Raw genomic sequence first — 26,240 nt, 5'->3', positions numbered from 1 at the left:
GGGCCGGTCACAAAACATTCCTTTCCCACAAGGCAAACTGGTGAGGCAAAAAGAAAAGTAACCTGCCCATGAATCTAAGTAAAAAGGCGGAGGTGAAGTCTGAGCTCCAAAATACAAGAATACTCCTTTGTACCCAAATAAAGATGGCACGTTGCTTGCAGAATGCCATCCTCCCAGTTATACAAAGACAAAAGTAATTAAAACAATCTTAAGGAATAGAATAAAAATCAGGAGGAGTAGGAAGCCGAGTGGGTACTGAGAGAGGTGTCTGTGGAGTCCACCAGGAAAAGAGCCTTCAGTGTGGTGGCTCCCTTCCTGTGGAACTCCCTGCATTTGGAGGTCAGACAGACATAACTAATGTTATGTTGCTTTCGGCACTTCCTGAAGACATTGCTATTTTGAGAGGCCTTCCCTGAGCGACCAGCCTCGGTATATTGAATTCAGGATTTTGTTTCTTTTAAAATGTTTTAATTGTTTTAACATAGTGTTTTATTATTTTGTTGCTCACCGCTCTGAAATCTTTTGATGTGGAGCAGTATATAAATATTGTAAATAAATAAATAAATGTTAGAGACCCCAGGAGTAGGCAGTATTAAGCTAGATGGAGAATCGGTCCAACCTGGTATAAAGTAGTTTTCTATGTTCCTGACACAATCCAGCTGAGGCTGTGTGGAAGCATTGTTGATATGAATTGGTGCCTCATATGGAGACTGTACATGTGTGTGATCTGCATGATTTCAGCAGCTCAAAAAAGACCTAGCCGTGCTCATGCAGGCCCCATGGGTAGCACCCCTTGCAGAGGAGCTGTTTCCTGCAATCAGTGCCTCTCTGAGCACAACCAGGCCATGAGATTGCTAGACATGAGAGATTGGGACATGGGTTGTATGGCCCTGAGAGAGGTAGAAGCGGAGGTGGCAGTGAGCAAGGAAAGACTGAAGTGTGGGAACTGGGGCTGCTGGATCTGTTGGCTTGAGGCAATTGCAGGGGTAAGCAAAGGAGGCCTGAGCAGCAGCAAGTCACTGGCAGGATATTGAGAACTGAGGGCAGCTTCTGCTATTCCTTCTTCACACACACACACACACACACACACACCTGTGTTAGTCGCTTGTAGTGCTAAGCACTTTAGAACAGGGGTCCCCAACATGGCACCCACAGGCACCTCCAGTGGCACCCACAAAGCTCTCCCATCCCTGCCCCCTTCAGAAGAAATTATTTGAAGAAAAACTTTGGGAAATGTTTGGGCAGTCTTCTTTCTCTCCCTTTCTAGCCTTGCTGTTTCTCTCCCCTCTACCCCTTTGCCTTGCTATTTCCCCCTCCCTCCCAGCCTCTAGCCTTGCTATTTCCCCACACACACATACTTTACCTCACTGTTTCTCCTCCTCCCAGCATCTAGCCTTGCTCTTTCTCTGTCCCTTTGCCTTGCTGTTTCTCCTTCCTTCCCTCCCACCCAGCCTTTAGCTTCACTATTTCTATCTCCACCTCTTTTATCTTGCTGTTCCTTCAGCTCCCAGCCTCTAGCCTTGCTGTTTCTCTCCCCTCTACCCCTTTGCCTTGCTGTTTGGAGAGGTGGAGGGAGAAGTGCCTTTCAGCAACAGGACCTGCTGGGAGGCCACTTTGGAGGAGGGAATCTTGAGCCACCATTTCCCTTCCATCCTCAATGAGTAGGGTCTGTCTTGGCTGCTTTAGAGCAGGGATGGGGAACCGCCACCCCATGGGCTGAATATGGCCCATGGGTATGCCCCATCCAGCCCGCCAGTTTCTTTCCCAGGCCTGCCCCCTCTTCTGGCAGGGAAGAGCTCTTATCTCCACTCAGCAGGATAAAGCTGTTATCTCCAATCAGCTGCTGATTGGAGATAACAGCTTTACCCTGCTGAGCACTGAAAAGGGCCCTCTTTCTCAGCATCCAGCAGAGAAAAGCTCTTATCTCCATTTGGCCAAGCTGCTATCAATACCTCTGCATGCTGACAGTGGAGCTCCCACAGACCTGTGGGGTGGCCACATTCCATCAGGAGTTTTGGCTAAGCCGTTGGAATAAGACTATGTGCAGTTTGGGGTTGGGGCATGTCCTGGTGAGCTACGTGGGACTATGTGCTCAGTCCTCAGGGCCCTCTTCAAGCATTAAAGGGGGGGGGACAATATCAAGCACGGTGATTGGCTGGCAATATGAAACCACTGGATTGGCCAGGTCAGGCCTAAATACTAGGAACCTGCCCTTTTACCCTGGCCTGGTCAACGGAGAAGTATCCTCTGTCCGCTGCACTTCTAGCTGTGGCTCCAGCAACTGACCCCAGGGAGCCAAGGCTACACCCTCCAGGTCTAAAATGTGCTGTATCTCTTGCCATCTCCGTCAATCAAGTTGCATCAAGGAGGGTGTAATTAAGCATTCAGACTGCGCCTTTCTCGCAGACGCTGGGCTGGCTGGGAAGCAACGTGGCTCAAAGCCAAGGCTGGCAAAGTAAGAAACACTGAAACCGAATATGTGATCATCTCATCATTTCCGATCCCATCACCTACATTGCAAACACAATTTAAACAACTTAAAAGATTTGTGTGGAAGCGGGGCTGGAGCAGACGCCGAGGTCATCTGGGATGACAGTTATTTATTCTCCTTTATCCTACCATCTGCAGCATATGGGTGTCGCTCCCCTCTCCAGATGACTAAACAGTGGCAGATGCCACACTGTTATCTTGGTGGAGGAATGTAAATGAGGCGTGGAGGCCCTCCAGTTGCACTTTGTCATTGTCATAAACAAAGCCTTGATTCGTCCCTCTGGAAGAGCCTCTCCAGTCATGCGCCAGGCCCCGCCCCTTGAGCCAGTGCGGCTTTTCCAACCAGATGTTGGCAGGAAGGCTTGTCACACGGACTTTGGCACAAGGTGTCCTGCTTGGACACTTTAGAAGTTGGGGAGTAGTGACTCTCATGCTTAAAGAGCTAAAATGAATCGAGAAAGAGGCTGGAACACTGCACCTCGAACAGGCAGGTGGAAATCCTTAGCTCGGACTCCAAATTGGTGCCAAGGGTTGCCTCAGCACGATCCTACAGTACTCGCTTTTGTTTGTTTTTGGTTTTGTTAACTTTTACTTAACGTTCAAGATCCACTTCGATGTAATAACTTATCAGGACCACATTACATAATTATCTTGTTAATCAGGATCCTGTTATATAAATTACAGCCATTTCAAAATGCCACAAAATAGTGAGCAAGCTTTCAGATTCTTCAGAAATCTTTGTCAGGCAGGATGTTAAAAAACTGAGGTGGGGGGAGAAAAGCTGACTTGAGGCCAAAGCCACAAAGTCTACCTTTAGTCACAGTCTTAAGATGGAGTGTAGGAGGAGATATCAAATTAAGACAGCAGTTCTGTACTCAGTTTCCTGGAGTAAGCCCCATTGAAGTGTCCCATTGAATGGGACAGACTTTTGTTTACGCGTGTATAGGATTGCACTATTGATTGGACTGGGCTCTCCTAGGTGCTTTGCAGGTTTCATAGAATCATAGAATTCTAGGGTTGGAAGGGGCCTACAAGACCATTGAGTCCAACCCCCTGCTCAATGCAGGAATCCAAGTCAGAGCATCCCTGACAGATGGCTGTCCAGCCTCGTCTTGAATGCCTCCAGTGTGGGAGAGCCCACCACCTCCCTAGATCATTGCTTCCACTGTCGTACTGCCCTAACAGTCAGGACGTTTTTCCTGATGTTCAGCCGGAATCTGGCTTCCTTCCTGTCACTTGAGCCCATGACTCCGTGTCCTGCACTCTGGGATAATCGAGAAGAGATCCTGGCCTTCCTCTCTGTGACAACCTTTCAAGTACTTGAAGAGCGCCATCCTATCTCCGCTCAGCCTTCTCTTCTCAGGGCTAAACATGCCCAGTTCTTTCACTCTCTGTTCATAGGGCTTCGTTTCCAGCCCCCAATCATCTTTGTTGCCCTCCTCTGAACCTTTTCCAGTTTTTCTGCATCCTTCTTAAAGTGTGGTGCCCAGAACTGGACACAGTACTCCAGATGAGGCCTAACCATTGCTGAGTCGAGGGGAACTAGTACTTCAAATGATTTGGAAGCTATACTTCTATGAATGCAGCCCAAAAGAGCATTTGCCTTTTTTGCAGCCACATCACATTGTTGGCTCATATTCAGCTTGTGATCTACAACAATTCCAAGATCATTCTTGCTTTGTTGTTGAGCCAAATATCCTCCATCTTGTAACTGTGTATTTGGTTTCTGATTGCACCTAGGATTACTGAGGCAAAGAAATACACAATGGCTGTTCCATTTTTGAAAATATAAATTCCATCAATTGCCTGGATCTGTCTCTAGCTTTAAGCAAAACACACAGGCTTCTTGTTAGGCAGAGAGCAGAAGTAAAGAGAAATATGGCTGTTTTTGTATTAGCAAAGCTAGATATTAATTTTAGGTGGTGTGCTATGTAACAGAAATCAACAGAATTACTCCTAGTGTTTGGAGGGAATGTAACTCTTAAAAAGTAAAGTCCCATCTTCAGATGACAGGAAATCATCTTCTTCCAGTTTTAGGATCCCACTCTTAAATGGCTAAATTTGATTTTTTCTAAGACACACAAAAATCACAGGAAGTTCTGTTAGTCCATAAGAATTATTCCAAAATCTAATTTCGGAGCACTCCTCTGCCCTTGACAATTAAAGTGCAATCTTATATTTATGATCGTTTTCATCATTTTTGTTCTCTTGTACAGTGTATTCCCCACCCAAAAAGATAGTAAATGTGCAGTTTACTGCTGACTTGCAAATAAATCCACGGAAGTGAGTAGCCCATAAATCGTCTCCTAACCCACCTATCCATCCATGCCAATGTTACTCACTTGTAACATGTGGGTAGCCTAAAAAGAAAAAAAAAAAACAGGTTGCTTTAAGGACGTTTCTACTCACTGCAGATGACCCTGACATGGCTACCAATATGTTTTAAGCACAGAGCACAGAGAAAAGAAGCACTAAGGAGATGGAATGTAAGTCTTCAGTCCTAACCATGTGTTGCAGGAAGTAAGCCCTGTTGAACTTCAGCAAAAATGTCCTAGATCCATTTCAGTCTGGCTTTGGAACAAAAACTGTCCTGGTCACCCTGTAGAATGAGGGGACAGGGACAGGCATGGGGAGTGTGACCCAATTGGTTCTCTTGAAACTCTAAGCAGCTTTCGATACCATCAGCCATGGCATCCTTCTGGATAGGCTGTCTGAGTGGGAATATGAGGGCAATGTATTGCAATGGTTTTGCACCTACTTAGATTATTGATTTCAGAAGGTGATGCTAGATTATTATCGCTCTGCCCTGCGGTAGTTATGCTCTGGGGTTGCACAGAGCTGTGTGTTATCTCCCCTAAGGTGTTCAACACCTCCATGAAACCACTGTGAGAGGTAATCTGGGGATATGGGCTAAGATGTCACCTATATGCAGATGACATCCAGCTGTACCTCTGGTTTTCATCTAACACAGGTGAGGCAGTTGATGTTCTGAACCAAAGTTTAAGCAGGGTAATGAACTGGATGAGTCTTAATCCAGACAAGATGGGGATACTTTTGATGGGTAGTTCACATGTCCAGCTGTTTACCTGTTTTGAAGGGGGTTGAAATCCTCAAGGATCATGTGTGTCATTTGGGGATATTCTTGGATCCATCATTGTCACTAGAGGCTCAGGTGGCTCAGAGCACCCTTTATCAGGTTTCGCTGATATTCCAACTACAATCCTACCTGGACAGTTATTCATACTTTGGTAACCTCCCATTTAGATTATTGCAATATGCTGTACATGAGGCGCCCTTTGAAAACGGTCCGGAAACTTCTGGTAGTCAACAACAGGAGAGCTAGATTGTTAATGGGGACTGGCTGATAACTATCACATTATTCCAGTACTTGGCCATCTGCACTGGGTGCTAGTCCATTTCCAGGCCCAATTCAGAGCACTGGTTTTAACTTTTCAGGTCCTGAATGGCTTGGAGCCGGGTTATCCAAAGGAGTGTCTCCTCTCATATTTACCTACCTGAGGAGTCAAGTCATCCTCTGAGGCCCTCCTCCAGGTGTCCCTGTCAAATGAGGCATGGCAGGTGGCTATCAGAGACAGAGCCTTTTCAGTGGTGGAGTCCTGCCTGTGGAAGCCCCTGCCCCCCCACAGAGGGTTACCTAGAGCCTACATTATTTATTTATTTTGAGTCAGGTGAAGAAGACATCCCTCCCGCTGCAGGCATTTTACGAGCTGTTGTAGTGCTTTTTAGATCCTTGCTCTCTTTTATCCTGGATGCTGATTCTACATTTGGTTTTATTGTCGGCTTCGTTGCATTTATCTCTGCTAGTGGTTTTACCTTGTTTTTTTCACGCGTTTTGTCATTGTTTTATTCTTATTCTATGTTTTTAAGTTATCTGTATCCAGAGAATTATTGGGCACTGGGCAGTCTAAAAATGAATGAATGAATGAATGGTTGGTGTGGATTGAGTAGTTTGCCAACAGTATGATGCTGAAATGAATTTGACCAGAGGGAGAAGGAAGGGGGGATATCCTTAATCTAGATCTAAGGTTTCCTGTTTTAAGGGGTCAGTTTCGTTTTTGCTATATGCTAATTGGAGTCCCGGCCCTTCCTTTTGCAGCTGATGTACCTTCCGCCTCCGTGGGGCGAGTGCCGCTCATCCGACTTCGGCCTGGACTTCTTTCCCATCTACAGCATCACCGCATGCAGAATCGACTGCGAGACCCGCTATGTGGTGGAAAATTGCAACTGCAGAATGGTTCACATGCCAGGTACGTCCAAGGTTCTGGGATGCATGTCTACATGAAAGGAGCACCTTGTGGCTGCGTAGCAACTGGTTTCCATCCCTGCCATAGGCAATTGATCAGCATGACCTGAAGTTGCCAGGCAGTTGCACTCTTCTGTCACCTTCCATTCATGACTTATTTAATATGTCCAGCACCATTTTTTTACTTGGTACTGCCTTCCATCTGGTGCCAAGATCCAGGGTGTTGTGAGAATTTTTTTATTTGTCTTTTGTTACTTCAAAGCAGTTGGACGGTTAATAAATATTCCATACTGCGCTGAGGATGGGTTGATTTCCATAGCTGCACAGGCACCAAGGTGTGCGTCTTGTGCCTACCTCTGGGTCCCGTCCTCCCCTTTTGTCAGATTTATCTGATTTTGGAGGCAAACTTGCAAAGCCACTATAAAGCAAAGCTACATGCTTTAGGGCAGCCATAATCTTATACACATTTACCTTGCAGTAATCCCCACTGAAGTCAATAGGACTCTCTTTGGCACATACATGAATAGAATCGTGCAATTAATTTGATATTTCATTTGGCTCTCTGTGACTATAGTTACGTGCCCTAACTGATGATCAAAAACAGTCTTTGATTCACAAGTAGATCATTATTGTGGCTGCTCAGCCTTGCATGCCCACTCCCACCCCCTTAAAGCAAGGACTAGTTTCCTAAGCATCCATCATGGCAAAGCTTGCATTAAAAAACAGCCCGGTGTTTTTTCTTTTGATGCAGGGGATGCTCCGTTCTGCACACCTGAGCAGTATAAAGAGTGCGCAGAGCCTGCGCTAGGTAAGTACTGAAGGACGAGGAAATAACTCGCTGTCGGTGCTGTCCGTTTCGCAGGTTTTAATGTTCAGAAGGATCACATTTCAAAATGGGAATGTGTAACAGGCCTGTCCTGCTTTCAGTGGCACAGGGGCAGAGCTCCAAAGGTTTTGAGCGAAAGCTATGATGGCCATCTCCCCTGAGGGCCCCAAGCCCTCCTGATCTGTCTCAATGCCTCTTGGCCAGTGGAGGCTGGTGGCTCCAATTTTGTTGGGGCTGTGAATCCCCTCTGGGTTTCAGTCAGAACCAGCCAGAGTTCTTGGGGACAGGGGTCAGCACCTTGGATAGCTCTGTTAGAGTTCTGGCTGGTTCTGACTGAGATCCAGAATGGATGCACAGCCCCACCGAAATCAGAGCCACCAGCCACCACTGTTCTCGGCAAAGGCAGTTCCTCCATGATGTTTGGGTCAGAGGACTCCAGCTCATCCTCTGAAGAGGAGCCCTCTCGAGGGTCATGACAAGGCCTGTGTCCTAGGATCTCTGGAATAACAAGAAAGACACTCCTGAACATGTGCAGAGTGCTTTTGGCTCAGTACTGGGCAGCGGTAGCCTATTACCATGCATTTTAAGATAATAGTTAATTTTGCTTTATTTGAATTGCTAAGGAGGCTACTGAGAAATTGCTACCTCACCTCCCCGGAAGCAATATAAGTCTGGTTATGAAATGCCCAGTGAAGAGCAAGTGAAAAGGCTTACTTAACAATGTGGAGATGTTAATAAGTAAAAGCAGTGATTGTATTAACAGAAGCCACACAGACATAAGTGGACTCACAATGAATTCTGCGTAACCTATAGAAACCTGATTCACAAAGTGGTTGGATAATGTCCATTAAAGAAAGAGTGTTGGATTGTAAAACCCTGTTACTTGGGTCAAAGGGCTATTAGAGTAATGATGAGCTATAAAACTAATGCTCTAGGTCAAGAAATTTATCTGAATTTTTTGGGATGGTCAAGCCATCATTCAAGATCAGAAGTGTACTTGAAGTATTTAGGTGAAAGCTCTCCTTTCAGACTATTAATACCTGCCATCTTGAACATTTCTTATTGCTAAGGAACCATTATTTTAACGTATATATCCTGTATTTTAATATAATACGTCATTGAGTGTTTATATTTATAATAAACATGAGAAATGGATATAAAGATTTTTCCCTTACTAATAAGTACAAAACCAAAACTGAAGCCACCTAAAACCATTTTGGGGGTATCCTTTGTTTGAACAAAAAGCAAAGGTCGCCATTAAAAAAATCGAAAATCCATATTAGCATAATATCTTTATTGGGACAGCTCAAAAGTCACAAAGAAATGCAAGCTTTCAAGATCTCCAGATCTCTTTATCAGGGGCAAGATATTACAGAGGCTGGCCTGATGCTGAAGTCATGAGACTGATCACTCTCAGCAAAGCCCCAAAATCATAACACTGTCACCACACACCGATGACAAGAGAGCCTGCAGGTGTTCCAGGGCAGATGGTGCAGCTTCCAGGAATGTTTCAGCCGCAACACATCTGTTTTAGGCAATTAAGCACTGCTGCTTGTGATGGCTGTTGAAAAGAGCAAAAATAATTTGGCAACTGAAACTCACTCAAATTCTCCCCGTTTGAATTTCAAATTTGGATTTGCTTGCAAATTTTCAAATTTTCATTGTCCTAAATTTACTTTTTTCTTCTTCTTTAACGTTCCCAGTTATGGCTGCTGCTGGGTTTAAGGAAGCCAGTAGTATCACCTTGAAATTCATCAGCAAGACTTCAGATTTAGACATTTTACCTGGTCAGATTTCAAAAGCAATATTTGAAACTTTTTGACATTTTGACTGACAAAACCAGGTTGGGGAAGGCTAACTTAATGGTTAAGCTTGGAGATTACAGTGGAGTTACCCTCTGACGGGAGGATTCCTCCAGGGGGCAGAGGTTGGAGGCCCCCTGGAGGAAGCCCAGGAGGCTCAACGGGCCGAAGTGGGGAGACTGGCAAAGCTGGACTAGGCCCACAAGCCAGGTGTTCTGCACCCCTAGCTTAACCCTTCACCTTCAGGTCGCTCATTACCCCTCCCTCATGTTTTTTCTTCACATAGGTGGACAAACAACTGAGAAGGATATGTTCAAAAAGACAAATGGCAGGAAAAGACAGGGTTAAACAGTCTTCCACAGCTGTTTTTCAGTGGGTTCCCTTTAGAAAAAACATACACACTTTGGCGGAAACTTACACACAACTGATCATTAAGCATAGCTTGAGCATGAGATTCCATATGCTACTGAGAAAACATGTTCCTGGATCACAGGGGAGGCAGAGGCTTTGGGCAGCTAGCACATGGCAACAACAACACATGAATTGGGCCTTTGATTTTTTTATTTTTTTGAGAGTTAGGCAAATCCATGATGGATAGGTCTGTCAGTGGCTGTTATTTGGTTGCGATCACTAAGAAAAGAACTTCTGATTATACCTTTGTTGAGTGGATGAGGAGAACAAACGGGGGGCCGTCTCAGTCAGGCCCTGCATGGAAGCATGCTAGGAAAACTGGCTTGGCCATCGTTAGAGCGCCAGTCTAGCTGGACCTTTGATCCGAGCCAGCAATTGCTCCTACATCCGCATGTATAGGCAGTTAGTTCTACCAATGACCCATCCCATTCCCACTTTGCCTCGCAGTGGTTCTCGGCGAAAAGGACAGCAGCTACTGTGTGTGCCAAACACCGTGCAACTTGACCCGCTACAACAAGGAACTCTCCATGGTCAAGATCCCTAGCAAGACCTCAGCCAAGTACCTTGAGAAGAAGTTTAACAAGTCGGAGAAATATATCTCGTAAGTAAGGCCAGTCTGAGCAGGGCTATAATAATCATTATGCCAAGAAAGCCATGGAGAGGCTCATGCTTATGGTGGCTGTCAGGCCTCAGCCGGGTCAGGCTCCAGGCCTTCAGGTTGCAGGATGCGAGGAGGAGCTGTCTGTCCATCCCACGCTCCCCCAAAGTGAGAACTGGTCCAAACGTGTGGGAACACGAAAGAGATTTACAGACTAAATCATGGTATGGAGAATGTGGATAGAGAGAAGGTTTTCTCCCTCTCCTGTAATATGAGAATTTGAGCTAATGCAACCTTCCCCAATCTGGTGCCCTCCAGATGTGTTGGACTACAAACCCCTGCCAGCATCCCTGCCAGGGATGATGGAAGTTATTGTCTAATGACATCTCGGGGGCACAGGCTCCCCACACCTGTGGTATGGCCTGTTGGCACTCTTCGCACCGATTACTTTATTTCTCTTCCTAGGGATTTCCTGACCCCTGCTCAGACATAACACATCCCTCTAGCTACTCACTGGGAATATGAGTTCTCTTCCTGCTCATTAAAAAACAGCAACAGTAACAGCAGCAGAAAACTTACTTGCTTTAATGGATGCAACCCTTTTCCTTGATCCCCTTTTGGCTGCCTGTTTTCTCTCCTTAGGGAGAATATTCTTGTATTGGATATATTCTTTGAAGCCCTCAACTATGAGACCATTGAGCAGAAGAAAGCATACGAAGTGGCAGCTTTACTAGGTGAGTAAAAATCCTGCCCATGTGTGTGTGTGTGTGTGTGTGTGTGCGTGCGCGCACACATATATGTATATACGACATGGTTTAGAGTTTGGGGCTGATCTGGCGCTTCCCCCCCACCCCCCGGGGTCAAACCCCAGTTCCAGTCAACTTGGTGGAGGCAATTTGAGGCAGAAACACAGCAAGGCCGGAAGGAAAAAAGCCGACAGAAGGTGGAGCCCCACAAGGAATGCCAAAAAGCCAAAAGCAAAGGGGTAGAGAAAAAGGATGCTTCATTCAAAGAAAGAAAAAGGTTCCAACACATTTCAGACCACATGCAGGTCATTCTTCAGGGAAATCTGAAAAACAATATACAGCATTTATAGACTTTAAATATTCCCTGTGTTCAACAGCATATACCACAATGGGGATACAATTGTTCAACACAATACAAAAATATAAAAAAAACCCTTCAAAATCTAAAGACGGAGAGTCTCAAAATATACAAACTATATACATTCACATCTCTTACATATAAACTGACTTATTTAGTAGAATGCAACAGCGTTGTTCGCTCTTCAGATGCCAGTCTCCTATGGTATGTCAGATCTGCGAGAAGAAACTAGGCATTCAAGTAGGCAAAACCTGATGAGAAACAGCTGTATTTCAAAGGAGCATTGCAAGGTCAAAAGACCTATTCAGGAGTCATTGTATTCACCCTCAAGACCCACCTGGCTTCCCATTCTAAAAGAATTCTATCTATCCATTTACAAATTGTCTTTATGGCCCAGAATGAAAGGAAAAACAAGACCGATAGAAAATCTGTAGGCAGCAACAGGAGTAGAGGAGCCTTCTGGAACCTGATGTACTCCAGATGTGCAACCCCCATAATTCCCAGCCATAGAATACATATTCTGTGCTCTGCTGTGGGGTGGGGTGGTTGTCAGGGGCAGTTGGTTTTTAGGAAAATGTTCCCCTCTCCCATTGAGGTCGATGGGAGGGAAAATGCCATGCACCAGTCTGTGACTGGTATAAAGTTGTACCATCGACTTGGGTTGGCCAAGGACTGAAGGACTAGCAGGGTTGGGCGACATGTGGCCTAATGCAGTCCTCCCAGCCCTTTTTGCAGGACCCCCGCACCATCCCAGCAGCGCACTGCTGAAGGGGGGAAAAACCCATTTTAATAGTAAAAATTGGCAGTTTGCCACCGAAATTCAGCGATGAGGTGGTGGCAAAAGGGGTTATTTTAAAGCAAAATAGCCCCCTTTCCCCTGTGCCACTAGCAAATCACGGTTTCTTTTTCTTCGAAAATTGGGCTTTTTTTTCCTCCCATGACCTTCCAGCCCTTGGATGTTGCCCAGCCCTGCAGTATAGGGTGTGACATAACTGTGCTCCTCCTTTGTGCCAACAACTCTGCCCCATTTCACACATGTATCTAGGGTGTTCTGCCAGCATTTTTGTCATGGGGGCATCATATCTGGCATTCCTCTGCTGCAACGGGGCTTCTGCTCAAATCCTGTGGCTTCTCAGCTGGTGGATTTTGAGTTTAGGATGGCATCCCAAATCAAGCAGCATCTGTCATTGGGAATACTGAGAAAGGCAAGCAAGGGAGGATAATTCGAATGAGAGTTTCTCTCTTCATGCCCTCTTATTAGTTTCATTCTGCTGCAGATCAGCGGCTTCAGTTTTTCTCATTCCCCCACCCCCAATACACACATTGTTTCCAGAGGGTTGGCTGTCCATCTATTCCTCCTTTTTAATTAAAAAAAAAAAAAAAGCTAGTTTGCCTTGCTTGTCAAAATCATGACTGTATGTTGTTTAGATGAAAGGAAGGTGAGTTCAGTTTCTGTTTGTTTGTCCCCAGGCCTTTGTAAACAGCATTTAAGCATATAAGCTGTTGTCATGGAGATACTAGTCTTTTACTTTCCAAACAATAGGCAGAGAGATTCTTAACAGTTTGTATAGAGATCAGCTGTAATACTTGTGCAGGGAAAAGAGGATGATTCCTCTAATGTATTCCATAATGTATTCATTTGTAGATGCTTCATGGAGGATGTGCGGGAACTTGAACTGAAGTAGGAGAAGTGAACTAGTCTAACAAAGATGCATGAATAGGAGAGAGAAACCACATGGGTGAGGGCATGACAAATGGGAGGCCGGCTGTAGCATCAAGAGGACGTATGAAATTCAGTCACAGCTCAAAACTGGGGGAGACACTCTACAAACATAGGCTGGGTACAAGCATTACTCCAAGAAATGTATTTTGGAAGCAAATAGAAATGGCAGTTTTAGAGTCCCTGTTTAAATTCCCTGGAGAGAGCTGGGGCTGTTTGCACTACACTGGTTACATTCCCAAGGCTCAGCACCTCTCCATTATTGCATGTCTACAGATTTTCCTGTCTACAGGAGCCAGTACAGGCTGCTGTTTTTTTCTTTTTTCTTTCTCGTCCTTCTTTTCCCGCTGCAGGATGAGCTCTGCTTCAGCCCAACTTCACACACGTGCCTTGCTCCAAATCCAGCCCTGGCCTCTGCTCCTTCCCCCTCCCCCGGCCTGCTTTTAGCAGGCTTTGGGCGTTTAAAGAAAACAAAACTTAAATTCCGGCACGTGGCATATTCATCTGGTTACATTCTTTATTCAGCACCTTAAAATACCAGCCAGGCCCTTGGGGTGTTTTTTTATAAGTTGAAACACTGCTGCGAGAGTCAGGGTGAGTGAGTGAGCCGGAAATGGCTGTGTGTTTGTCGCAAGGGCTAGCCAGTCAGTGCTCTGCACAGTGTTTGCTGGAAACCAGGAAGCCCCATTGCTGCAGAGCTCAGTTCTCTGAGGGAGATAAAATGTCTCACTTGTGGATCTGCACTCACCAAAAAGTGGTGAGTACAGATCCACAAGGATAATTAACTGGCCTGATAGCCAGAAGTGACCAGCAATGGAGGGAGCAGGCTGGTGGAGGAGGCATGGAACAATCCTCTTCTGGCCTGCTTGATTTCCGCCACAAAGAAATAGCCCTTTCCTCTGTAACCAGCACAGAAATGAGACGGGCCGATGGAGGACAGTGGGGTTGCTCCATCCCTCCTCTGCCAGTCTGCTTGATGGAAAACATACTTTTTACCGTGATGTGGCTGCAAAAAAAGCAAATGCTATTTTGCACTGCATTAATAGAAGTATAGCTTCCAAATACCGGGAAGTACTAGTTCCCCTCAACACAGCACTGGTTAGGCCTCATCTGGAGTACTGTGTCCAGTTCTGGGCACCACACTTTAAGAAGGATGCAGAAAAACTGGAAAAGGTTCAGAGGAGGGCAACGAAGATGATCAGGGGACAGGAAACAAAGTCCTATGAAGAGAGACTGAAAGAACTGGGCATGTTTAACCTTGAGAAGACTGAGGGGAGATAGGATGGCGCTCTGCAAGTACTTGAAAGGTTGTCACAGGGAGGAAGGACAGGATCTCTTCTCCATCATCCCAGAGCGCAGGACACGGAATCATGGGCTCAAGTGACAGGAAGCCAGATGCCAGCTGAACATCAGGAAAAACTTCCTGACTGTTAGAGCAATATGAGAATGAAACCAATGACCTAGGGAGGTGGTGGGCTCTCCCACACTGGAGGCATTCAAGATGAAGCTGAACAGCCATCTGTCAGGGACTTGGATTCCTGCACTGAGCAGGGGGTTGGACTCGATGGTCTTATAGGCCCCTTCCAACCCTACAGTTCTGTGATTCTGCTAAGCTGCTAAGAGTCTAGTAGTCTGTATGTCCATGCTGGTTGCTGAAGAGGGAGGGTTCCCTTCCTCCCCAGCCAGCACAGAAACGAGCAGCAAGCTAGTAAAAAATGTTGCAGGCCAGACTCTTTTGTGGGCTTCTTTACAAGGTTGGCCTCACCACCCAAGCTATGTATTTCTGTATGCACCCAGCGTATAGAAATAAAATACCCGCTTCTGTTATTTTCCCCATTCCTTCCTCAGGTGATATTGGAGGTCAGATGGGCCTTTTTATTGGTGCTAGTATCCTCACCATTCTGGAAATATTTGACTATATCTATGAGGTAAGTTCTGGTCCTTTCTGTGTTGTGGTGAGTTGCAGATCCCAGGGCCCAGCCATTCTTTGTGCCGCTTTGCAGAAGAACGGAGCGAACGCGCGGCCCCATCCGTTGGCTTGGCTGGCCTCATCGCCATGCAGCCCCTCCCCTCTCTGGTTCCATCAGCACTCAGCCCCTCTGCAGGGGAGGGAGGGGGCTTCTGTGGGCCTGCTTTGACCTGTATCTTTTTTTTTTTTTTTTTTAATGTTGCAGCTTCCTTCCGTTTTTCTGTTGAAACAGAAGCAGGATGTACATATTATTCTCGTTTCTACTCATCCCCTTCCTGTCCAGTGGGCTTTTGCCTGACTTGTCCTGTATCCTAAACAGCCTCTTGCCATGCACAACCTCTCCTATCCCCAGCCTTTGTGAGGATTTCCAGTCCCTCAAAATCCCCATCCCCTGGACAATTCAGCCTTAACTTCTGGGTTAACAGAGTTAGTCATACTTAGAGCAGACCTACTGAAATCAATAGGGCTTACGTTATTCATAGCTAACTGAAGTCTCATTGATTTCAGTGGGTCTACCCTAAGTATGGCTAACTTGGGATCCAAGGACAATACAGAAAACACTGGGATGAAATGGTTTGTCTGGATCCTCCGTAAAACTAAACAAAAGAATGATGCCCCTTCCTGATTAAACAGCTAGTGCGACTGCAATCTTGGAGGGGAAATCTTTCCCATTGCCAGATCCACTGTGGATTTGGATGAAGAATTCATAAACTGAGCCCTTTCAAGGGAAGAGGGAATAATCTCATCTCTCTCTCGCTCTTCTGTCTATAATTTCTAAACAGTAGATCCAATTCTCATGGCTTCCTACTGTGACTTGTTTGTGAAATGTGGTTCTCATGCCAGTGCTGCTCCCAACAGAAGTATTGCAAGTTTCACGGTACTGAGAGTGCTGAGTGATGGGGTTAATGTGGCCACCGGCCTCCATCCACCTGGGACACCCATCACTGGATTCAGTGAAATTATGCCAACTCCCATTCCTGGTGGCTACTGTAAGTGCCACCAGACATATCCAGGCCTCTCTCTCCTGGCACACATCCTGCTGCTGGCATGGGAACTGGGCACTCAATTCAGATAGACAAAGGGCCTTAGAGCCTGTATCGGTGGCCAATCTTTCCACACCAGAAGAGGGATTGCCCCCTGAGCACTGTGGTGGCGGTGTAGCCCTCAGCTTAACAACAGTTTTGTGGTAACAGGGAGGAAAGCAGGCCTTGTTAGACTAAGTCAAAGCCTGTTCTCAGCTTTTAAGAAAAAAAAAATAACACAAGAAACGTGGACCCCAAGTCCTGGAGATGTAACAGGGATGTATAAGAAATGTGTTTCGTTTTTGATCAGGATTTACCCAGTTCGCATCTTCCAGACCAAACATGGACTCACGCACTATCTGCAGTCAAAGTCCATACATTTCCTAGCTTGCAGTGTGATTCACAGACCAATAAAAATGTTTTCAACAGCATGCGTACTTTTGAAAAATATGCATAAATAACGCTTTAATCAACGAGTGAAGAATGAGGATATTTCAAAGACACGCACAACTGATACATGCATTTGGAAAAATACGCGTGGCTTTTCATGTGAAAAGAAAAAAACAAAGCTCGCAATTTGATACAGCCTTGAGTTGGAACGAGCTTCGAGATGGAATTTGGAGAACTTCAGCAAGCTCGAGTTTTCCTGATTTGCACCTCCCTAGTGTAGCATGGTGAGGTAGCACAGGGTGTCTGCTATCCCCAGTTCAACTCTCATCTCACCCATGGGTTCATACTGTGGCTTTAGACAAGCCACTACCTTTCAGCAGCCTCAGCTCCAGATCGGCAAGCTGAGGATTGTAATCCTGACCTACCTTACAGGGTTGTTGTTGTAAGCATTACTGGAGGGTGATGGTGTCAGGATCCAACGTGGGCCCTGCTACTTCCCTCTATAACGGGTGGGCAACTTGTGGCCCTCCAGATGTTTTGGGCTACAACTCCCATCATATCTCACCATTGGCCATACTTGCCGGGCCTGATGGAAGTTGTCAGCCAAAACATCTGGAAGGCCACAAGTTGCCCATCCCTCCTCTATAAAGTGGGGGAGGGGTAAAATGCAGCATGGAAGAGAGGAGCTGAACCCTTCCGCACTACCAACACCTGCTCTTGTTTTTCTACCTGCAGTTGCTATTTTTAGCCGTGTTGGCTTATCTGGGAGACCCGCCAAGAGAAAAAGAGTTTCATGGACAGGGGACAACACAGATGGGGAGGGTTCAGCTCTCCCCAGCCACTCAAGCTGCACTTTAAATGGCTGCCCATCCCATCATCACATAGCCAATTCTGCACATGAATCTGCCACCCATCCCCTTTGACTCTGAGAACCCTCCAGGGAGGTCAGTATGACTATTCCCATGTTGCGGAAGGTGGTCTAAGGCTAAGGAAACAGGGGTCTGCCTAAAGCCGCCCCCATGACATTTTCAGCAGGGACTGAGGAATGAAATAAATGAAAATTAAATAGCTGAGAGAGGGGGAGAGAGTCTAGTTTCTAGTCCTTAGGGCAGCAAAGATAAGCTTGAAAATGTGTGGACAAGGCCAGGTGAGATGTAAGGAAGCACAGAGAACTGAGCAGGGTTTTTTGTGGTCTGGCAGTGGGGGCTTCAGTGCCCCGAACAACTCTGTTCCCCGACACATGGACTAGCAGAAGCAGAATAAATACTTTTTCTAATGTAAAGCAAGCAGGACCTGTTTTGCTGTAGCCATCAGCAGCTGGGCTGCACCAAGATCCTTTTGGGACTGACTGCCTCACGCTTTCTTCCATTTCTTTTAGCTAATCAAGGAGAAATTGTTAGACCTGCTTGGCCAGGAGGAGGAGGAAGGAAGCCACGATGAGAATGTGGTAAGTAGACAGGATGTCTGAAATAGGTGCAGAGCCTACAAGAGCAGGAGCCTCACAAGCCAGATGGGGGCATTACTCAGCAAGGCTTACTTTCCAGTGGGTGGGGAAGGTCATAGGCAGTGTGTAATTTCCAGTGGAGGCTGGTGGCTCCGATGTCAGGGGGCAGTGTATACACTCCGGGTTTAAGTCAGAACTCTAAAGGAGCTATCTAGGGCGCAGAACACTTTAGGTAGCTCCTTTAGAGTTCTGACTGAAACCCGGAGCGGATTCACCACCCCACTGACATTGGAGCCACCAGCCTCCACTGGAAATTTCTGCACTAAGAGGCACTAGGGCTCAAGTTTGCTAGAAGAATCATGCCCTCTGTCCCCTAATCCCAGATGTGTAGGAGCTTCTTGCAGTTACCCCAAAACTGAGGGTAAGGCAATTTGCACAAGCTCAGAGCCACTCTCCTTTCCTTTCCTTGTCCAGGGTTGAGTCCTAGCACTGCAAAGACGTTCTGAGCCTGAGCCTTGGAGCAAAGGCATCCTGATCCATAATCCCCCACAGAGGCTCTTTGAGTTCAGCTAGGAGAAGTGGAGCACGCATGAAATAGCAGGGACTCACTCTAGTCTATCTGAAAGCGATGCTGTCTGACCTCAAAGTCAGAAGCCAAATTGCTGATGTGGGTGGAGGGCTTTTAATTTTTCAGTGGTGCACATAAAACGCGTACTGCACATCTTCAGAAGCACTCTCTTTTTTACGATGGCTTTCTAATGTCCCTCGCATCCTAAGCAAGTTTGGGAGTGGAACTCTGGCTGAAATTAAACTCCAGTGAAGCATGGGGAACGGAGAATGGTACATAAGATCTTCATGGAGGTGCTCAGTAGATAACAGAATGATCTCCTACAAAATTCTTTTTGCTCTGGAAATTTTGGGATTTCATCCAAGCCATGCCAAACAACAGTTCACAAATGGATAGCTTTGACAGTAACAAAGGGACAGTAACGGTAACAAGGGACAATAAAATAAACTTTGGTAATGACATAAACGAGCTTCACCGTGCAGTATGCAAGCTTTTCGGTTATGCATAATTCTTTATCACCTGGTAGATCTTTGGGTAATGTGCAATAGATAGGCAAGGATTTCTGTAGGGATGTACAAAAATCACTTACCTTTCGCGGATTATGCTGATGGTGGGGGGGAGGCGCTCTGTCCCTCCCCCCGGAATCCTGGTCGGGGAGGGGAGGCACTCTGTTCCTCCCCGCCGGAATCCTCCGCGGCCGGCTGCGCTCCGCGGCAGCTCTGCGGAGCAGCCGGCCAGGCCCATCCAGGCCAGAGCTGTCCGCAGCCGGATTTCCCGCCGTGGAGGGCTCAGGGTAAAAAAACAAACAAGCAAACAAAAAACCCCGCGGCCGCCACCATTTGCTACGGCCGCCGCCATTTGCGTTCCTTCTTTTTGGCTGTCTTAGTCTACATAAATATTTACATAGAGTGACGGTGAAAATAAGGGGAACGCAAATAGCGTAGCGGGTGCTATTTGTGTTCCCCTTATTTTCGCCGTCTTAGTCTACGTAATTATTTACGTAGAGTAAGACGGCCCAAAATAAGGAACATAAATGGCAGCGGCCATAGCCGCCGCCATTTGCGTGCGCTTTTTTTTTTTACCCAGTCGTTTTAGGCTACGTAAGTTTTTACGTAGCCTAAAATGTCGGGGGGGGGGGGAGGCGTACGCAAATGGCAGCGGCCGGCCGTAGCCGCTGCCATTTGCGTACGCCTTTTTTTTTTTTTACACCCAGACGTTTTACACTATCACATCTGTGTAAAAAAAACACAAAAAACTGCAAATGGCGGTGGCAGCCGCCGGTCGGAAGACTAGCCACTGCAGCTGCTGAAGCCGCCGCCGCAGCCACCCAGAAGATCCGCCCCAGGTAAGTCTTGTCACGGGGGGATCCGCGGGGGGGCAGGCCATTCTGCCACAGATTTCAGGGGGCCGAATGCACTGGCATTCGGCCTCCCCGAGATCCGTGGCGGAATTCTCTGCCATCCCTAGATTTCTGCCTCCTGGCTGTTTAACAATAGCAGCAGCAAAGTGGCTCCCCCCACCAGCCCTAAATTATACTGTTGAAATGAAGAGAGCTTCGACTAAGCAGGAATAGATTGTGAGCTCCATTCAGTTCTGGTACGCAAAACCAATTGCTGGGCTCAGAGTTCTTTACGTGTATGTCATTTGCACCAGGATCCAGCTGGTGGATCACAGAGGTTCTAGTAAAAGAAAAAAGCAGAACTCGCAAGTCTGTGAAGTCTGCCCGTGCCTGGGTTAGATGACCATGTCATAAATCTGATGAAGTGGGCTCTAGCCCACAAAAGCTTGTTCTGCAATAAATCTGTAGCCTTTAAAGTACCACAAGACTCTGCTGGGTTAGAACCATGCCTTGTAGAAAAAATCTGTGGTTACACAGATGCATGCTGGAACAGAGAACACAGAGGCACACAGGAACAGAGATGGATGTTTTCCCTTTGGCAATATGAAAAACCGTTGTTATCCAAGTCTGTAGCTGATCAACAAAACTTTGTGGCCCTGATGGGATTTCTTAAAACTTTGTTTGCTGTCATGTTGCTTGGAGGAAGGATTGAAGAACAGCAAAAGCTTTGGGGAATTTCTGGTTCTTTTGAGCTAAAAAAAAAAGTAACATCCATCATGCTGCATCAAAGGCGAAATAGTTGTTAGCCACAAACATATGAAGATAGATTAGAGGCCTTTCATAACATACTCTGACAGATGGGATTAAGAGGCCTCTGGGTGTAAATCAGAGCCCAGGTTTTGCATAGGCTGCAGTCCGAAAGCTGGCCAAAGGAGGTCTTTCACCAACAGTAGGGGCTGAAACAATGTGTGTTGGGGATCGGGGGGGGGGGGGGCTTGAATCCACAGGATCTGAAGTTCTCTTGTTCCCCTGAAACACTGTACCCGCCCCATGGCCCTCAAATGCACCAACCCTATAGCTCACATAGTTAATTCCCTCCCACTGGAGCCAATGAGAGGGAGGAAAGAAAAAAAGGAACAGAAAAAGAAAAGAGAGAATATGCCCCCTCCCCCAAACTCCAGCCCTGGCCACAGTGAGACAGCAGGGATTTGGATGAGGCAGTTGACGTATTCCACTCACCCACGCAGCATGATTGCTCTGTTACATTATTATTATTTTAGCCCCTTCTTGCAATTCAGAATAATCTGAACTGTTAACAAAAAAACTCATAAGGTAGTAAAATGTATATATCTGAATTTTATATCAGGCACTATTCCAGAGGCTCTAGGCAGGCAACAATAACTTAAAGCAGCCTTCCTCAGCCTGTTGCCTTCCTTGGACTACTGCTCCCAGGATCCCCAAACCAGCTGAATTCTGGTTGTAGTCCAACACATCTGGAGGGCACCAGGTCAAGGAAGGCTGTGTTAAACAAATATAGCATATACATGAACATCTGCCAGAGCAAAGCACTTTAGAGTTCCATTGATTCTTACGGAGAGTGAACCATGGGCAAAATCCAACCGATGTCCTACTTAGAGTAGACCCATGCAAATGAATGGACTTAAGCTAGTCATGACTAACCTAAGTGCTGTTCATTTCAATGGGTCTACTGTAAGTAGGACGTAGGTTGGATTTTGCCCCATATTCTTACATCTATATCCCACTGAAATCAATGGAACTTTAAGATTGAAATCCTGTAATACTTACCTGAGAGTAAGCTCAATTAACATAGTGGAGTTTATCTCTCACAAACATGCATAGGGGTTGTGCTGCTCAATGGTTAATCTCGACTGGATCATGCCATACGTCTCTCATTAGATAGATGGATGGATGGATAGATTGTTGTTCAGTCGTTAAGTCGTGTCCGACTCTTTGTGACCCCATGGACCATAGCACGCCAGGCCTTCCTGTCCTGCGCTCTCTCCCGGAGCGTGCTCAAGTTCATATTCATTGCATCAGTGATGCTATCTAGCCATCGCATCCTCTGCAGTCCCCTTCTCCTTTTGCCTTCAATCTTTCCCAGCATCAGGGTCTTTTCCAGTGAGTTTTCTCTTCGCATTAGGTGGCCAAAATGGATAGATAGAGAAGTGTTAAAGCAGCACAACAGCAAAGCAATATGGAGGCTCTGGATCCACTATGGATGCAGTCAGTCTTAAGTTAAAATATGTAAGTAAGATAGACTTAACAGCAGAGGAATTTAAAAATATATTTTGAGCTAAACATTTTGGCCCCGACTCTCATCAGTAGCTGTGATGTTAAATGGACACTAAGAGTGGCGGTTTGGAATGCTGGGTAATGAAAATTCCTAAGTAGAAAAAAACAGAAGTATAAAATTTATGAATTGTCCTCCAGATTTAGGCTATCTGGACTAAGAGTTCTGAGTCTGTAAATCCAGAAGTTTCCCTTTCTGTCAAGCATGTGAGTGTCCTTTGTTTGTTCAACTGGAAGCAACTGTCAATCCAAGAGACTATGTGAAGGTGACTTAAAATGTCTTGCAACAGGCTGCTCTAGTTTTTTGGTAAGAATCACAGAATTGTGGTTACAGAATCTTGTTCTCTTCCACTGTAGTTTTCCACTGCAACATGAGCAACATGACAGCAAGAAACCACTTCTTTTAGAAGCACAGTTACTAACAAAACTTATTGCCTTAGACAATTGATAACATGCCCTTCCACCAATGTGATTTAACTGAATATTGTAAAAATGGATGCTGTGTGCAATATGTAGGGAAAACGATAATAGACTGAAGAGTCTATCTATCTTATATATTAATTTAAAATGTACCAAAAGATTCAGTTCAGACTATGTGATTTACAGCAGGATCCCAAGCATCTTTACACAGAAGTAACACCTGATGAGCTCAGTAAGACTTGCTTCCTTGTGTGTTTAAGACTGCAACCTGATTGCAATCTTTGAAACCCTAAGGAAATTTGGTTTTGAAAAGCTGACACTACAAAAAAAAATGCACATTTCAAACCCACTGTTTCCAGTTTTGGAGTTTGATATGTTGAGGTGCAAATGTCAGAACTCACAAGTGTGTGTGTGTGTGTGTGTGTGTAAGATTACTATCCAGCCAGAGTTAAATTCTTTGAGGTTCCATGGATTAATGGGTTAACTTAAAGGGAGTGCTTAATTCCCCTGTTGAAATCAGTAGAACTTAAGCATTTTGAACTTTAGCTGGATTATGTCCAATATTCATATAGTTTTGCCCAAAAGTGCATTTTGGCACTAATAACATAATCTGCATTACACACACACACACACACACACGGTTCCCACAACCATGTCCCTTAGATAGTTTCTCAATTCTGAATTACTCTCTGAAACTTGTAGTGCAGGTATGGAACCTCAGGATTCACAATTTGAAAAACACAGGTGAAAAGCATACAAACATTTTGAACTGTTTAGTTTAAATTTGAGCCCTGCATACATCCCCAAAATATTTATCTTTCTAATCTGTGTTAGTTCTAGGTGCCAGAGAGCATGAGAAATTGGATTCTCCCAAACACAGCCAGCCCCCAAGCAGTGATGTTAATAATACCTAACATTTATATAGCACATTTCTCATACATTATCTCCATAGTCTCTACAATGTCCCTGAAAGGTAGGCCAATACTATTATCCCCGTATTGCAGATGCAGAGCTGAGACCGAAAGAAGAATGGTTGCCTAAGGCCACCTAGTGAGTTCTGTGCGGAGGTGAGATTTGGATAAGGGACTTCTCAGCTTACCCTCTCTTGGCCCCTGCGCTACACCAGCTTCTCTGTCTCCTTTCACAGAGCACGTGTGAACCCTTGCCAAACCACTCTGATCCCATCAGCCACACTGTGACGGTCCCCCTGCAGACGACACTGGGCACGCTGGAAGAGATCGCGTGCTGACAACACCCCCTTGGCACTGTATAGATGGCCGGATGGCAGAAACACTCTCCCCGGAAGCCAGGGAATCATGCTCAGGTTCACCACACCAGGTGGGGGAACAACTGAGGAATTTGCTATGCATCCAACTCTTCTCTTTCTCTCTCTTCTTGCCAAAATCCAGCGAGAGATGTCTTGGACTCCACTGCGTCACCCTGCCCACCTTAGGGGTGGGAGGAGGAGGGTGTGGGAAGGGGCGAGGCTGTCTCCACCAGCGGACGCCACATCTTGATTTTTGAACTGTACAGACCTGACGACCAAGGAACCATCATTTCATAGACTGCTGACTGTACAAAAGAAGCCTGCATGCCAGTCCTTTTGATGGCAATATCTCCCTCTTTTTCTTTACAAGCCGTATCTCTGTCTAACAGCTGTTACTTTTTTCCACAACGAAAGAGGAGGCCATGGCACAGACGTTTGCCCCCACCCCGCCCCCCAAAGAGTTCACCATTACTTAACAATACCACATGCTGGATTCGAAACAAGCAAAGGTCCAGCTTCAAGGGCCACCATTCCCTTTTGTCTTTGTCTAAATCTGTGGGAGGGTCTCCGAGCTCAGCCGAGATCCTTGTGTCGGCCAGCTCCTGGGCAGCCAAGTTGAGCTGGCTCAAACAAAATGGCTCACCTCATCTACCACCACAGACCACCAACAGTAACACCTCCTTACACACAGACACCCACAAATATACCAGCCCGTTGGCACTTGTTAGCCACAGCTACTGTCTTGTTCAGATTGGCATGTCATGAAACATGTGTCTCGGGATGGGGGGGCTGAGATCAGTGGCCATTCTGACATACCCTGCTTCCTCATTTTAACAGCGCTATTAAAGGTGGTCTTGTGGAAGGGACCAGTTTGTGTCATTTCTGCTTATTTCCACCTTCATAGTCATTTGTCCAAAGCTTGGAAACTATGGGGGGGGGGTGCTTCTTTTGTTCCAAAATTGCATGCACTTTTATTTCATTTAGCACCCCAAACAGATCAAAGGATCTCTTTTTAGGACAGCTTTCCCCAACCTGGTGCCCTCCAGATGTGTTGGGATTACATCTGGAGGGCACCAGATTGGGGAAGGCTGTCTTAATATTTATCAGCACCTTTGTAGCATTTTAATTGTTTTTCATCCATTGGCTTTTAATGGGAGCAGCCCTACACTCAGACACAGTGACGTCACCGTTAATGACATGCTGCTGGCTGTGTACGAACTTACTGCATCGACTCATGTGATTTTCTTTACTGAAGCATCGTGACATCAGGTGTCGCCGCATCCTTCCTCAGGTGTGATATCATCTGATTCACTCCGTGGAGCCAGATGAGGTCCTGCCTATGTATTGTGTGGTGAGCATTCTACGTTGATGGCTTGAACAAAAAGGAATGAAAAGCAAAGCATGGCAGAAAGCACGGTGAGGAAATGGAACCCAGTTTCAAACCAAATAGGTTAAAAAAAAAAGACTTCTAGTTTCTATTCTGACCAAAAAAACAAAACCCTTAATCCTTCAGAAGCTCAAAGAAAATCAGCAACCACAAAAATCCAACAAAGCCCTTGCTGTTTTCTTTTTTTCGTTTCTGGCAGTTATTTAGAAGGGGAATGTACAAACAAAATGAAAACTGCCTACCTTCCATGTTAAGCCTAGGAAGTCTATTGTGTTAATGCATAATTATGGCACAAAGTGTGCTGGCACAGCATAAATACATAACTCATCTTCCAGCAAGTATAAGGAAGTACTTCCAGGGGAAAGAGGAGATTTGATATATTTCCAAAGATCTGATCTGCTTTTAAGGATGTGACGAAGTCATGAGCCTGTGGCAATTACATTTCAGGAAGAAGAAAAGGTGGGTAGATTACTTTGAGTTGTTGTTTTGGTAAAGATGACACATTCTCATCATAAAATTGCCCAGGAAATCACTAAAGGAGGAAAGAGACAGGACTCTATATACACACACACGCACAGAGGGAGAGAGAGAGATGAATTTATGATTTACACAGTGTGTCTACTCATCTGTGGAAATATCAAGCTTCTTTAATGTGGACACTTTAGCAAGGTGACATCCTAATGCCAGAAAAATTAACACTCCAGTGCATAGAAATTTTGTATTTTTCAAAAGGACAATTCACTTCTAGGTCTCAAGTGGTGGACCTCAGCAAAACATGATCAAGAGCTTCATACAGGTGCTACGGGAGGGTCCTGCAGTTCTACAATACTAAAAGGGGGGGGAGGACAGCTTATTCATACCCTTTAACCAGGAACCCCTCTCCCACCCTCCAGTCTAGGTATGTAAGGC

The 26,240-nt window shown here is 45.8% G+C and overlaps 1 protein-coding gene across 6 annotated transcripts in view; it reads left to right on the top strand.

The window, feature by feature from the left end:
* LOC146341064 (acid-sensing ion channel 2) overlaps positions 1-26,012 on the top strand; it is a 598,108-nt gene extending 572,096 nt beyond the window's left edge. For 2 of the 6 annotated variants that reach the window (XM_084804668.1, XM_084804670.1), the window contains 7 exons: positions 6,608-6,758; positions 7,506-7,562; positions 10,241-10,394; positions 11,034-11,125; positions 15,064-15,143; positions 17,975-18,043; positions 23,825-26,010. In XM_084804668.1, coding sequence (XP_084660794.1) covers positions 6,608-6,758; positions 7,506-7,562; positions 10,241-10,394; positions 11,034-11,125; positions 15,064-15,143; positions 17,975-18,043; positions 23,825-23,926 — 705 coding nt within the window. In that variant the 3' untranslated portion in view covers positions 23,927-26,010. Of the gene's footprint in view, positions 1-6,607; positions 6,759-7,505; positions 7,563-10,240; positions 10,395-11,033; positions 11,126-13,140; positions 13,486-15,063; positions 15,144-17,974; positions 18,044-23,681; positions 23,745-23,824 lie in introns of those variants that run through there. The other 4 variants (XR_014783819.1, XM_084804669.1, XM_084804666.1 and 1 more) reach the window with 4 other exon arrangements.
* The last annotated feature ends 228 nt before the right edge of the window (positions 26,013-26,240 follow it).

Source organism: Heloderma suspectum, chromosome 6 (assembly GCF_057233095.1).
Source record: "Heloderma suspectum isolate Gila_16-S chromosome 6, 16-S_ref, whole genome shotgun sequence".
In the NCBI taxonomy this organism is placed as follows: domain Eukaryota; kingdom Metazoa; phylum Chordata; class Lepidosauria; order Squamata; family Helodermatidae; genus Heloderma; species Heloderma suspectum.
The sequence above is the reverse complement of the archived record's forward strand: the minus strand, read 5'-3'. Positions and strand labels throughout refer to the sequence as shown.